The sequence below is a fragment of the Botrytis sinoallii genome (assembly GCF_014898435.1).
Source record: "Botrytis sinoallii strain Bc 23 chromosome Unknown BSIN_019, whole genome shotgun sequence".
Taxonomy (NCBI): Eukaryota; Fungi; Ascomycota; class Leotiomycetes; order Helotiales; family Sclerotiniaceae; genus Botrytis; species Botrytis sinoallii.
This window is the reverse complement of record NW_024066046.1, coordinates 826,694-841,693: the sequence shown is the minus strand read 5'-3', so window position 1 is coordinate 841,693 and position 15,000 is coordinate 826,694. Positions and strand designations below refer to the sequence as shown.

The following is a 15,000-nucleotide window of genomic DNA, read 5'->3' as shown; positions in this document are numbered from 1 at the left end:
CAGCTGTGACAGTATTGGTGGTTGCAAAATACGGCTGCCAAATTTCATGAATGATGGCCTTCGAAGTACCGAAGAGACCAGTGGATGAGAGACTCAGCTAAAGATCGCACTTGACGTCGTGGCGGCACAATGAGACCTTTTGATTAATTGTTTGTGATGATGGCAGATGACGAATTGAAAAGAAAAAATCTGTAACAAATTGTTGAGAAAGCGAGATGAAACGTTCGAGTAGTGAATATGGCTTGGTATCACGAGAAATCCTTTTGATCTCCGTCCATCATCAACATCACGTCTTTCACATTGCCACTTGGACCCAGTCTCATAGCATACTGGAAAATTGCAAATCTTCAAAACTTGAGAAAAAGTGGGAGTGATGAACCAGACAGCAAAGCTGTAGTGGTTCAAGAGAGACCCCTTCAGATTGAAACCCTTTGCTGCATGGCGTGTCAAGTACAATCTCAAAGGCATATACTTACTTGATCTTAATATAACTATTCGTATTCTCTGTTATCTGGACGCGAGAGGCGTTGACATCAATAGCATCTACAAATGCCGTGGTGCAATTGCTATTGCGAAGAAAATGTTCACCGTTTCTGGGCCGCCTATTCACTGCACAAGCTTTGTACAGTATTGAGTACGATGGCACTGGACTCAGTACCACCATGAGATTCAATCTGCAGTCATTCATTGCTTTTCACTGTTGTTTGAAACGGAGAACTGAATCGGGTTCCGTCCCTTTGGGAAACACAGTGTCGTCGTTGTACCACTAATCACGTGATATCATTATGACTTTCTCACGTGCTAGCTATTTTCCCAAACAATCACCAAATATATGGACATTCTTGAAACATTTGTAGATCCCGTTGTATCCGTGGTATGTTATGAAAGCCTGCAATCACGTCAAGCGCATTACTACCCTTGCGGGGGATGTTTTCAAAATGCTCGATGTTATTGGTCAATCAGTGTGCGGAAGCGAAATATGGCGAAATGGCTGCAGGCATCACACAATATTTCAGGACCCCATCAAGGATAAGTGCAAAGCATAAAGATATCAATGCATGATCGCATTCAAAAAAGGGTTTACTTCGCATTCTGATAGCGGCGTCAAGGTACGTTTCTCGTATAATAATCAATGGTGCCCGCGTGGATAACACGAAACTTTGTCAAATATATTTTCCTGTCATAATATGAATGTGGGATTGGATTCACTTCGACCTGGAAGCATATAAACGTAACATGGGCTTGAAGTTTGAAAGAGTTGCTGTGATCGGTGCGGGTGTCAGTGGACTAGCGGCTGCGAGACATCTCATAGATTATGGACTTGACGTGACGATTTATGAACGATCTTCAAAACCCGGAGGCGTTTGGTGAGTTATGATTCTATATCAATTTCTTTTTAAAGCTTGCGAGGAAAAGACTGATATTGATACGAGGAGCTAGGGCATACGATGAAAGGAAGCCGCTTGAATACAGATACCCATCAGTTTTACCATCAGTTGCAGGCCTCTACCCAGAGGCGGATTCAGATTGCGAGGATGTTACGTCGCAATCAGAATTTTCCCAGGAAGAAATACTTAAGTTGAAGCACGCACCACCAGGTCCTGCATATTTTGGTCTGACAACAAACATCTCAACTAAACTCCAAGAAATGAAAGACCATCGGTGGAAGGAGGGCACAGGTGATTTCGTCAATGTGAAGGTTGTTGGTGAATATCTGAACGATTATGCCAAAAGATTTCACCTAGAACGTTTCCTCAAGTACAATACAAAAGTCGAAACGATCAGGAAAGTAAATGGGAGATGGATTGTGAAATCAAAGCTGTTAAACAGAACTCATGACGGAAGTGTGGAGTTCTTGGAACATGAAGAGGTAAATTGCCGAGTGAGCATCTGCAAGCGAATACTGACTCGTGGCAGGCATTCGACAAAGTAGTTGTGGCAAGTGGACACTATCACGCCAATAGAGTGCCTGACATCAAAGGATTGAGGGAATGGAAGAGAAATCATCCTGGAAGGGTTATGCACTCAAAAGCATACAGGAGACCCCAAGAGCTTGCAGGCCAGGTAAGTAATAATACCTAATAGCACTACCATTGACTGACTTTATCAGAACGTTCTTCTAATTGGGGGGAGTGTATCCTCGACAGACATTGCTAGGGAGGTCAACGGCGTAGCCAAGACGGTTTATCAATCCACCCGAGGTGGTCAATTTGACCTTCCACTCAGCTTTTTACCTCCAAGCGCAAAGAGAGTTGGAGAATGCGTGTCTTTTGAGTTTGAGACGGGTAATGAAGGTCGAGGGGTCACTCACTTGAAAGATGGGACAACGCTTAGTGACATTGAAAAAGTGATAGTTTGCACAGGATATCATATTTCATATCCGTTTCTTGATCCGTATCATAACGATTTGTTATCCCCAGCCGAAGCAGATGACACAGTTCTTGTAACTGACGGAACGCAAGTCCACAATCTCCACAAAGATATATTCTATATACCAGATCCAACACTTGCATTTGTCGGTACAGCATATTACGTATCGACGTTTTCCTTGTTCGAGTTCCAAGCCATTGCACTCGCAGCTGTATTCGCTGGCAAAGCATACTTACCACGCGAGCAAGAAATGAGAGAAGAATATAGACTTAGGGTGATAGAAAAGGGGTTCGGGAGAGCTTTTCATGCTTTAAATGAAGGACGAGAGCCTGAGTATGTTCGTGAATTGGTAGATTGGATCAACGCAGACGCTGCGTCGAGTGGGGGACAGAAGGTCAAAGGTCACTCCGAGGAATGGCTGAAAGAAGATGAAATCAAGATGGGAAAACTCCGCGAGAGGTTCGAAAAGAAGAAACAAGAGGAGAAGCAAGAAGAAAGTCCTCGGACATATAGTCTCAGGAGCGAAGGGAAATTTCCTCATTCCGGATTTCAATTGTATAATGGCAGTGGGAGCAGCAGAGCATTAGAGGAGCAGACAGTCGGATGAGAGGGCAATTACCTTCAAGATATCCTCATTATATGAAGAATGATTGTGGTGATAAGTCAAAATGATTAGAGTCAAAGCGGAAAATGAACAGCATATCATTACTCACTGTGTACCGTGATGAATACGATTGATCTGACCAGAACGAGCAAATCATTCAATCTCTACCCACGATGTATGCCGTCTGAAGTTCGCGATTCTCAAAGTCATACTTGTGAACGGAGTAATGGATAGGTAAGTTACTCTCCGTTCCAGACCATTGTTTATGATATTCTCACTCGCACGATGAGCGACGAATTGCGACGATTGGATCAAACGATTCACCGTATATTCTTTTGAGCAAGTGAATGGGCAATTATTTCTCACAAATATAAGTAAGAGTACCATGTTGGACGGAGATGATGATACTGCTGCTGCTGATGACTGTATGAAGTGAAAGCATGTTGTCTGAGAGATGAGACGGAATGAAATGAGTTGAGCGGTTGGATGTGAAAGAATAATCAACCTTGCATGAAATTTAGCGAAAGCGCGTCCAGGTGAAATTGCGACTTTCTGATAATTCAATTACGGATACACCATACATTTCAGAACGCCCACAATTTTTTTAACAACCAATATAATTCATGATAATACATTTTATTTTGATATCTGAATATACGAGAATTCGATTCTGGTACTAAATACAAGACCCACAAAGTTTCAATGTCGTCTTTCGCACAATAAGTCCAACCAGTTCCGAATATCGAAACGCGTCCCTAACTACACTTAAAGACGAACCGCAGACTTAGAATTTGACTCCAGCAGAGGTGCAATATAATCTGCCATAATTGGCACATTATTTGACGCGTTTTGCATCTTTCAACATGTATTTACCACGCTCACAACTTGCCACACTATATCTCCACCTTCAAAAGACTCATCATCCCTTATCTCCGCCAGTCCTTATACTAGTTGCTCTCGAACCTGACGCCCTATGCGGATGCCGAATCCTCACCCAACTTCTTAAACGTGATTATATTCCTCACAAGATACAACCAATTGCTGGATATGGAGATCTGGAGAAAGCGGGGAAGAATGTTATACAACCCATGATGGAAAACCATGGAGGTAGTGGGGGTGTTGTGGTTTGTTTGGGTGTTGGAGGCTTAGTCGACTTGGGTGCGTTGTTGGGTTTTGATTCCGAGGCAGACGAAGCTAGTTATGGTGGTGTTGAGGTTTGGGTTGTGGATGCAAGACGGCCTTGGAATTTAGGGAATGTCTTTGGAGGGTTTCCAATGATATCGCATGAGGTAGAAGGCGGGGAAATTATATCAGAACCACCTAAGGGTGTAGTTGGTGGGATGATTGCAAGAAACTATAAGCCAGGCAAAGGAGGAATTATTGTCTTCGACGACGGGGATATTGAAGAAGATATGAAAGCGGAGAAGGATGCATACTTGGCACTAGTGGAAATGCCTGAGATGGAAGATAATGAAGATGATAGTGAGGGCAGTGAAACGGAAGGTGAAAGTGATGGCAATGATGAAACTCCGGTCAAGCTGCCGGGGAAAAAGAGAAAGTCTTGGTCGGATCGAGATGAGGAAGATGATACTGACGTCGAGGATGATCGACCACGGCAGAGGCGGAGGAGCAACTCGGTAGGTATCCTAGAATTCAATAATCTATACCTGCTAACGATGATACTAGTCAAGTCCAATTCCAGAATTTCCAACTCGTGCTCCTCAACGTGGACTACTATCACTAAACGATCCGACAATATTCTCAGATTCACATTCACGGTCCGTATCGCCTTCGCCAGCACAACTCCCTAAACCACCCTCCCCGAGAGCATTGCGGCGAAGATTACGAAAATTGCGTCGGAAGAATGAAATGGTTCTCCAAACATATTATAATCTCGGTGCATCATATTCCGAACCCATATCTTCAATGATGTATTCCTTAGCATCAGAATTGGGGAGAGAAGATAATGATCTACTTTGGATGACAATAGTTGGAGTCAGCTCTCAAGAATTATATGGTCGATCGGCAATTGGAATCGCAGTAACTACAGAAAAGTCGTCGCCGTCAGGATGGTTAGGCTCCCGAGGATCACGAACACGACAGCTTCTGCGAGACGAAGTACGACGTCTTAATCCCCCAGAACTTTCTGACTCGGCTTTTAATTCGAATCGGAATTTGTCACCAGAGAATAGTGGCATAATACCGACAACAGCGCGTAGTCCAACGGACACAAGTATTCGTCTATCACCAGAGCCAAAATTTCTCCTTATTAGACATTGGAGTTTATATGATAGCATGTTACATTCCCCATACTTGTCAGCGAGATTACACATTTGGTCAGATAGTGGGCGAAAGCGACTACACAAATTACTAGCAAAGATGGGAGTAAGTCTTGTTCAATGCAAGCAAAGTTATACTCATATGGATATGGAACTTAAACGGGGGCTTCGAACAAAATTACTAAAATACTCGGAACTTTATGGGCTAGACGATCTTGTCCCAAGTGCAGACACAGATGGAAGGGATCGCGGAGGCTCAAAGGAAGGATGGGGTTTCGTCAGAAGTTGGGGTTGGAAGGCGACACTTAGTGCTCAGGATGTTGGTGTTGTAGTGGGATCTATCTTGGAGGTTGGGAAGAAGGCAGTCACTACTCCAGAGAATGGTGCTTGGGACCGAAGTCGAGAGACCAAGGAGACTAGTGATGAAGATGGTGCTTTGGAGGGTGAGGAATGGGTTGGGAGGTTTTGGGATGCTTATGATGCCCTCGAGAAGTAGGTTTCCCCCTATCGATTTTTTATATTCCTCCATTATCCCCAAATGCGAGAAGACAAGATTTCAATATTAATTACACCACCGAAACAGAATCGAGGAACTCAAACTCGCGCTTCCCATAGCTCAACATCTCCACCGCGCAATTCTCCGCACAGGAACCTCACTAATCGAAAAACGACAAATCAAACATTTACGTGCCTTCCGCATGGCTGTAGTAAAAGATGGTCCAGATGTCCAACTCTTCACTCATCCAGCTGCGCTTACTAAACTCGCGCTCTGGATCGGTGAAGCAATTGCCGAACAAGAAAGAGAAAGTAAAGGAAAGCTCGGAAATGGTGGGAGAGGTACCCCGTTGGTCGTGGCGGGTCTAAACGAAGCCAGGGGTGTTTATGTGGTTGTGGGTACTGGCGGTGGAGGGGGTGGAATAGGTGGATGGGGATTTGGCGATAAGAAGGCTGCGAGGGAAAAGGCGAAGAAGAAGGAAGAAAAAGAAGCGGCAAGAGCTTTGAGGAGGAAAAACAAAGACAAAATTCGCGAAGACAAACGTGCGGCAAAACAAGCAGCACGAGCGGAGCGAGGTCAAGAAGAAGATGATGAAGAAGACGACGAAACGGAAGAAGAATCTTCGGAATCAGAATCAGAAGAAGAGGAAGAAGACGAAGATGAAGATGAACAGGAGAGAGGAAAGGGATTTGGGAGGAACAAATTCGGAAATGCGTTCCAAGAAGTTGTAGAGGAAACGAATGCGAGGGTCAGGATTGATAGCTTTGAACATTGTGTGGTGGAGGTCAAGAAAGAGGATTTGGGGGGCTTCTTGGAGAGTTTGAGCTTGAAAGGTGTGGTTGGTTAGGGACTGGTTGTGGTATGAATGGGAGGTAGAGGGTGTAAGAAAAATGGGAACGGAAACAGGAGTGAGGTGTAGATAATGATTACGAAAGCTTGACTAGGCTAGGTTCATATGGGATGGGAATGGATTGCTAAATACATTGCATGGCATTGCACGGCATGGCGGATGAAAGGGTCGGGTCTCTTTGTTCGAGCACATTGGGGTTCATGTATTGTATGAGTATACTCGTTTTTATGGATAGCGCGTTGGATGGATGGATAGCTGGTATGATACTCCCGGGATTAGTGATTGCATAAACGAATGAATCGATTCAAAACACACACATACCATGTCTTTATATCATATTCCGACCAGTGTTGATACATGTAAGTTATGCAGTAATGGAGTGAGTAAATGGAGCAAGTAGAATCAAATCTTCTCATCACATACAGGCCCAAGAAATGAATAGAGACCACGCCCAGCCATCCCCTCCACCAACTACTCGTGAAAGTCACGAGATATTTCATGTCGCACGGGCCAACTGTGTATATAAGCGATGAATGTATGTTGTTCTCGTCTTATCCAGTCGCCATCTTGTTTATTTTATCATCATCGTCTCTACATTCGATGATTGTATATTTCCCTTATTGGATAGTCTTAAGATAGCATGATCGGGGATAATTATGTGCTGGTTACTCACCCAGCCCCCTTGCGTGGCTGTGAGATGGCAGCAGTCTGCCTCTGAATTTGCCTCGCAGTGCATCAGGATGCAAAATTGTTACAGCCAATTAAACCTGGTATACGAGTTGATAATGTTTGATCCCGTCCCTTCAACGTCCCGTGTCTCAGTAAAATATTCTTCCCTGGCATTTGCAGCTCCAGCAGGGCGTACATGACAAGTTCCGTTGTACTATTGCACTGAAAAAGTTATGCGAAACTCGCAAAACTCATGGTGGCAATGCTGCTATTCACGAATAGTTAAGATCACAATCGCATCAAGGTTATCTTTTATACCCAACAATTGTTTCTTTTATTGCACTTCTCGCATGCTCATTTGATATTATATAAGTATTTCCCCCAATTTCGTTCGCGCAATACTTTTACTGAGAAATACCTGACAGTTACGTAGGTTCCTCCTCAATACCCAATGGCAGAAATTACAGGCTTGAGTCTAATCCATCCAGGTGACGAATTTGGGAGTCAAGCTCATGGTATCGTCGATATAGTGTTCGTACACGGACTTCAAGGCGCAGCCACTGCTAGGTCTTCGGACAATGAGAAGGGACCAAAAAGGCTCTGGTTGTATGATCTTCTTCCTAAAAGCTTACCCACTGCGAGAATTTTTAATTTTGTCTACCAAGGTGACGCGATTTCCCTTGTCAACTCGAGAGGATCTGTCATCTCAACCTATGCTGAAAGCTTGCTCGAATCTCTCACAGCCTTTCGAGCCCCATCCAAGAGGCTAGTCTATTTCTATCTCGCGTTGTACACTCTATCTTTCTAAATACCTACGAAGCTTCTCTTATAATTACTTGTACACTATGTCAAATCTAGACATTGTGTAACTAATACTTCAAACAATTTTAGGCTCCACTGCGACCTATTGTATTTCTTGCCCATAGTTTTGGGGGCCTTGTCGTCCAGAAAGCCTTGATTGCCGCGTCAACAGGGGCTCGAGCCGATTTTTTCTCCATCGAGCGTTCTACTGCTGCTATACTGTTCTTTGCTACACCTTGTCATACAGATCACAAAGGTATCATCAACATCCTCCGCTATTTCTCGGGTGTGAGAAAATTTCAGGGAATCAGTGAAGAATTCGTATGCGACTCTCAATTTCAGCACAATCTAAACGATACCTCTGCACAGCTAAGACAAGTTCAAGAGGACTTTGAGCACCTTCGGCTTCAGGAGTCCTTTAAATTCAACACTTATTCTTTCTACGAGGAGTTACCTGTCGCGAACTTTGGAATGGTAAGTAGCAAAAGGTCTTGATGGAAATATACTGATTAACCAACAGGTGGTTGACGGTACATCATCATTGAATAGTTTTTCAAATAGCGCTCTGCTTCATTCAGACCATCAAGTAAGATCCAGAGCTCTCCGAACGATTGTCCTAGTATCACGACGTCTAATATGTATCTTAAGACAATCTGCAAGTTCACAAGTGTCGGTGAACCAAACTTCAAGCGAGTATTGGCAACACTCAATATAATCCTCAACCCAAGCGCAGAGTGCGTACCGAACCTGCAAAAACATCAGCAAGGTGTGTAAATTCGGATTGATTTGTTGAATATTGTATAACTTTGACAGAAATACTTCGTTGGCTGGCAACAAAAAGATCACAAATTGCCATCTCTGCAGCACCTGGATCCGGCAAGTGGCTTTTGGAAAATCGAGAGTTCAGGTCATGGCTATCGAGTGACCAAAATTCTATCTTGTGGATCAAAGGAAACCCTGGTGCTGGCAAATCAACACTTGCTGCCAATTTTTATCAAGATTTTAAAAATCACTTTTTGGAAGACCGGCCCGCAATTTTCCTCTATCATTTTTTCCATTACGGATCCCCTGATACTTCCGCGAATGACCTCCTGCGCTCTTTGATCTTTCAAATTATGTCAAAAGATTCGAGTCCCTTGTCAGATCTGATTTATTTGCTTGACCAAAAGCGAAATTATTATCACAAGGTCGAAGAGCCCCGCAATAGCTGGGGAGAGTGGATTTCTCAAGCGGTACTCACAGATGAATTTCTAGCAACATGTTTAGAAGCAGCCGCCAAAGCCCATCGATTATATATCATCATTGACGCCCTAGATGAATGCCCCAACGGGGAGATATCTTCCGTTTTTTCTCTTTTGCATTTTCTCAGTTCGATTGTCTTGGAAAATTCGATCAAATTATTCATTACATGTCGGCCTGGTTTGATGTACGAAGAAGCGTTCTCCGATTTACCACATCATAAAATCGTTCTAGAGAATGAAAACCAAACCGACTTACAACAATTCGTCTCCTTCAAAATGTTAACAAAATTTCCAGATTTTCCCAATCAGAAGCAGGTCTCCAATACATTATTAGAGCGAGCATCTGGTACTTTCTTTGGGTCAAACTTGTCATACATAATCTACGAGAGTTTACACATTATGAAGAGAATGACACCAAAAGATCAATTTCCTCCGAGTTCCCACAAGCTTAGATGATGTATATAACGCCATTTACGAATTTGTACTTCGGGCGGAGTCAAGGGCTGCACTGAGACTTCTAGGTTGGGTTGTGTTTGCTAGACGGCCGTTTTCGCTGAGGGAATTGAAAGTTGCTTTGGACGTCTATCAACGGTCAATACCAGCATCAAGTCAAAGCTCATGGCATATTACTCAAGATCAATCACTATCGCCATACCGAGCTAGTATTGATGTTCTAATCGCATCCTGTCATGGACTATTAGAGGTTGAAGGTCCGGATGGAATTGTTTCCCTTGTTCATCTAAGCGCTCGAGAATTTTTGATATCAAGAGCCGCCTCGGAGACTTCTCATCTAGGGTATTCTGATGCCAAATACTTTAACAACACGCACATTTCTATTGCCGAAGTATGCGTCACCTATTTGGCAATTAGATCTCTCGACGACAAATCATGTGTAAATTTTGATCTCGACAACTCCGGTTTCTTGCAATATGCGGTCGTTCACTGGGTCGAACATGCAAGAGCAGCTGATCGCTCTGGCGTATCGTATCAGGTTCTTTTCAAAAGTTTGGATTCGTTGTCCCCAAAATTTCTGAAATTTTGGATTGCCCAATATCAAAAGCATGTAAACTCAAGGAGTTCCTCGAAGTACATGCTAGAAGGATGGACAGCTCTCCACATTTCCGCTGCTTTTGGAATTTACAATCTTGTTGAAACTATTAAAGAAGTTGGAGAAGTACAGAGCTTTGATACCAGAGACGCGTATGGGCGTACTGCCTTATCCCTGGCCGCTGAGAATAACCACGTATCTGTTCTTCAACTTCTCCTAGAAACAGGAGCAAGCATCACCACTCGAGACAATCGTTATGGTCTCACTCCACTGGAATGGGGAGCTTTACAAGGCAATGTTGAAATAGTCAAGATACTTATGGAAAAAGCGGTTTCTTGGTCCGGCGCTTCCTTACTTTCTATCGCGGCAGCAAGAGGACACGTGTCGCTTGTAAAATTCCTACTGGAGAAAGGTGCCAATATTAACTCCATAGATCAGTATTGGGGATGTACGGCTCTTCACCTTGCTGCCGGGTATGGGCATACAGCTATTGTATTTCTACTTCTTGCCCGTGGTGCCGACCCGAATATTATCGATAGATCTAAGGGGCACACGCCGCTATACTATGCGATATACAAGGGTCGACACGAAACAGTCAATGTTTTGCTGGATTATGGCGCCAGAATGGGTGAACCATCTAAGAAATCATTCGTATTGACTGATACACCCCAATCTACTTCTTGGCCTGATCGGGTTGGTAGTTCGATTTTGGGAGATCTAGCAATCAGACTACGCACTTGCACGCAAGGGTCGGAGGCTAATGGACAGTCAAGTTCTGGTAATTTCAATAAAGGTATTTCTGGAAACTCCGGTAATGGACATAAGAAAAGATCACATCAGGACTTTCAAAGTGACGGTTCTGGTGGAAATGGTGGCTTTGGCGATGAACCCAACAAACAACCTGCGTTAGAGCCCACTTCTTCAACAAATCCTGCTATGAGTGATCTTGGGTTAAATCTTGCTTGCCCCTACTTTAAGCATGATCCGGGAAGATACGGAGCCAGCAGGGCTTGCCGTGGGCCTCCGGGCTACCCAGATATCAACAGACTAAAGTAGGACACGCTACTTGTCATCGATTCGGCATGCTAACTTTGAGCTAGGCAGCATCTGTACAAGGTACATTCACTAAAGATATGTCGAAGATGTCATTTGATTTTTAATGACAAGATTGAGCTCCAAAACGAGATTGAGCTCCAAAAGCATTATGATTCTCTAATATGCGCTGCGATGTTTCAACGGGACTACGCCGATGGCTTTGATGAATCTCAGCGTGATAAGCTCAAAAGGCGAACCGAGAAGAGGAACCACCCGGACAAGGCGCAGTATTGGGCAGCGGTGTACAGAATACTATTTCCAAACACCGATGATGCAAACATGCCAACACCATGTAAGTGACTTATAGCGCAGGAAATTTAAACACTACCTGATTTCTGAGTACAGGGCTTGAGGAAAACATAAACAGAAGGCAATATGACGAGTCTTGTGCTCTTTCGCGACTTCAGGATCCCACCCTCCGGAACGAACTTTCCCAACATGTTCAAAGCCAAGACGAAATCAGTGCTATATTAAACATCATCAACAGGCATCAAACCGAATCTTCCAGGACGATCACTATTGGAACGATGCCGAGAGGATCTTCGCAATTTCCAGAGCGACAGCATCCCAGGACTTCTCAGAATGACCTGTATCAACAACCACATCTTGGACGAAATCCACTTGGTCATGATAACATTACGATGATGCCTTTCGATTTCTCGCTACCTGATTTCATGATGGAGCCTTCCAGTGACTCTGGCTTCTACGAAGGCTATTCAATTGAAGATGAATTTAGTCGGGGTACTCTAACGGGGGTTTCTGGATCCATGACGAGGGAACACGAAACTGCGATAAACGCGCGAATTCTGACCCAAAACCATTTCCCAACTCCCGGAGCGCAAACAAATCGCGAGAATATAACTCAAACTCAGCAAGTACATGCCTCAAGCGAAGATCCTTTAAGTACGTCCAGCCTTCACAATATCTTTGATCTAGACCAAAATCAGGATTTGCAACTACAAGAAGACCCCGTATTTAACAACCATCAAGACCAAGATCATAACACAGATGAAGAAAATAATAGCACCTGATGAGGAGTAGGCTTGATTCAGCAGTATCTTTAGCCAGTGTCGTAGTGCCGACGATAGAAAATTCCATACGACGGGTATGAAGAGTTTTATAGTAACAAAAAGCAGCCTGCAAGATGAGATATTTACACTAAAGAGTTATAACTAATACAAAAACAAACAAAATTGTTTGAAAACATTCTCATGTGTCTGCCAGCCATGATCTCTGAGGAAAAGAGATAAAACCATTGCGATGGACTAAGTGACATCCTACAATCCCAAGTATTTCCCGCTTCTTCCCCTTGACGGTTTAGTTCTCTTCCATATCTCAGTTCTACATCTATCAGAGAAAAAAGATATTTAGGGAGCTTCGAATAGTAGGATAGGTTTCACTTCTAATATGTACTGGTCATAGTATACATTCCACTCTCCCAAGCCCGTACCTCACAAACTCTCTTCCCACTCTCTAGTTTGTGCTTCACCCCTTCAATCTTCCTCATCGCTATTCTTACTTATGTGATTTCTCAAGCACCCCCATCAATCTTTCAACAACCCCTTCCATTTTCCTCTCACTCCTACTACCGGAAGATGCGGGCAAATTGTTCGCTAGACGTTCGACTACTGTACTGGGACTATGGAGGTAGTGTGATAGCATTGGCGTTGTATTTTCTGCTGGGAGATTTCTGTGATGATGGGGAAAGGGTTAGATATTGTATTGTTGGTTGCACAGTGGTTTGACAAAGGGTTTTTTATCGAGGATGATGGTATAATGTGGAGATTGGAGCAACGAGGATTTCTTACTTGAGAGAGCTTTCCACGCTCGTTTGAGTCTGGGCTGGGAGTTTCTGCGGTGCCATGGTAGGGATAGGAGGGGTAGCTAGCTACAAGCTGTACGATGTAAATTTCTGTATCGGAATATCAGTAATTGATGAATCAATTGGCTATTCTGAAAGTGACGAAAACAGACCTCGCGTCAGGGCAAGTTTTTTATGTCTCTTTTCACGAGTATTTGCGACAAGTATAGAGTGTTTGATCACATTTGAAATCTGATATTTGTCTCAAGAGCGTCTTTATGTATTGGGAGATATCGATGGTTAAAAGTGCAGAGCAATTTACATGTTGTGCAACTCGTCGCAATACTGAAATCTCTGTTATAGTATATTTATATTGCAAGTTCGTGGAGAAGCCAAGACTTGCACTGGATGAGTTATATCAATGGCTATGGTGGGGCTAGCGAGAAGAAACAAGACACAGAAATTCTTAATTATTCAGTACTTGTCGCTTTCTCAAAGACTTGTAAAGTGTGCGCAAAGACCTTTTCTCGCAAACCCTTTTCTCGATAGTATTCTAATGCATCATTCGAAGAAGTAACAACCTCGCTTTTATCATCTATCCTCCATGTTTTCCCTCTTTTAAACCTACCACTTGTCAAGAGAAACGCCTGCCTGGCACCACACTCTGCTGTTGAGACACTGAAGAAAGTGCCAATGAGCGGCACTAATATCTTTCCTACAGAACTAAAAGAGTCTGGTGCAGTTAAACGAGAAAAATTATCGCTAACTACTAACCCAGGGAATGAGAGTATAAGAGTGATATTTTGGTTTGCGTCCCTGTGCGACAGATATTCCAATCCTAGCGTCATCATCGTGGTAGTATGGTTAATAGCTACGCGAGGGCCAAAGTTTTGAGGATTCTGAAGACCGATATCTTCATCTTGCATTATCTGCTCTTGTCCCGCGTTGAGGACGCTCAAAACACGCGGACGTGGAGAACAGCGTAGCAATGGGAGAAGATTAGTTAGGAGTCGCATGCGTGTATAGTACGACAGGGCGAAAGTTATTTCCAAACTTTCTTTCGTGTCTGTAGATTATTAGATACAGATAGCATAGAAGAAAAGAGTTGATGAGGTTGCATACATTGGGGTACATTCAAGGGAATGCATCCTTGGCTCACATACAAATGATCTATCTTCTTTTCAACATCCAAGATCTGCTTACAAGCACCATCGATATCGGAAATCAATGACATTTCGACTTCGAGAAGCACAAACTACTGAGGAGCTTCTCGCGTTGAGTAGCGAATCTCGTCGCTGATCTCCCCAGTACGTAAAAAGTGGGGGATTGCAACATCTCTGCTAGTGCCTCGAGAGTAGAAGCACTGATATTGCTTGTTGCTCCAGCAAATACACAAATGAGACCTTGGGGACTGTCATTGTTTTTGCCGAAGCTAGCGTTTGCTTGGTAGATTTCTGGAATTTTCACCATCTTTGGTGATTTGAAGGGGGGAGAGGGATTTGATTGTGGTGGACTTCCTTCAGTAAAAGAGCTCCAGAGCAGGAAATCAAGGCTGCTTGGAAATGATCGGGGAATGTGAGAATTGCCATTCAATATCATCAATGAATCTCCGTCGTCCGGGGTGTATCTCCGTCAGCTAATAGCATCCATTCACTGCGACCCTTTCTTCGGCTCTCTGTCTCGTCATTGAAATAGAAAGGATATACCTCTATCCTATCCCCCCCCCCAAAATCTGATTAGAAGGGA

General features: G+C 43.6%; 4 protein-coding genes across 4 annotated transcripts; 3 read left to right on the top strand and 1 right to left on the bottom strand.

The window, feature by feature from the left end:
* Positions 1 to 1,236: 1,236 nt before the first annotated feature.
* On the top strand, positions 1,237 to 2,977 carry EAF02_009411 (uncharacterized protein; the record flags this gene model as incomplete). Its single annotated transcript, XM_038905459.1, has 4 exons — positions 1,237 to 1,367; positions 1,441 to 1,870; positions 1,918 to 2,064; positions 2,111 to 2,977. 4 exons carry the CDS (start codon positions 1,237 to 1,239, stop codon positions 2,975 to 2,977), a joined length of 1,575 nt encoding a protein of 524 aa, XP_038754912.1.
* Positions 2,978 to 3,837: 860 nt separating this feature from the next.
* Positions 3,838 to 6,596, top strand: EAF02_009410 (uncharacterized protein; the record flags this gene model as incomplete). The annotated part of the gene is made up of 3 exons (XM_038905458.1): positions 3,838 to 4,611; positions 4,661 to 5,745; positions 5,837 to 6,596. 3 exons carry the CDS (start codon positions 3,838 to 3,840, stop codon positions 6,594 to 6,596), a joined length of 2,619 nt encoding a protein of 872 aa, XP_038754911.1.
* A 1,123-nt stretch (positions 6,597 to 7,719) lies between these two features.
* Positions 7,720 to 12,484, top strand: EAF02_009409 (uncharacterized protein; the record flags this gene model as incomplete). Its single annotated transcript, XM_038905457.1, has 8 exons — positions 7,720 to 7,968; positions 8,160 to 8,543; positions 8,590 to 8,655; positions 8,718 to 8,835; positions 8,883 to 9,656; positions 9,832 to 11,410; positions 11,459 to 11,745; positions 11,799 to 12,484. 8 exons carry the CDS (start codon positions 7,720 to 7,722, stop codon positions 12,482 to 12,484), a joined length of 4,143 nt encoding a protein of 1,380 aa, XP_038754910.1.
* Positions 12,485 to 13,724: 1,240 nt separating this feature from the next.
* Positions 13,725 to 14,724, bottom strand: EAF02_009408 (uncharacterized protein; the record flags this gene model as incomplete). The annotated part of the gene is made up of 2 exons (XM_038905456.1): positions 13,725 to 14,320; positions 14,511 to 14,724. The coding sequence occupies 2 exons, from the start codon at positions 14,722 to 14,724 to the stop codon at positions 13,725 to 13,727; spliced, it is 810 nt and encodes a 269-aa protein (XP_038754909.1).
* Positions 14,725 to 15,000: the final 276 nt, after the last annotated feature.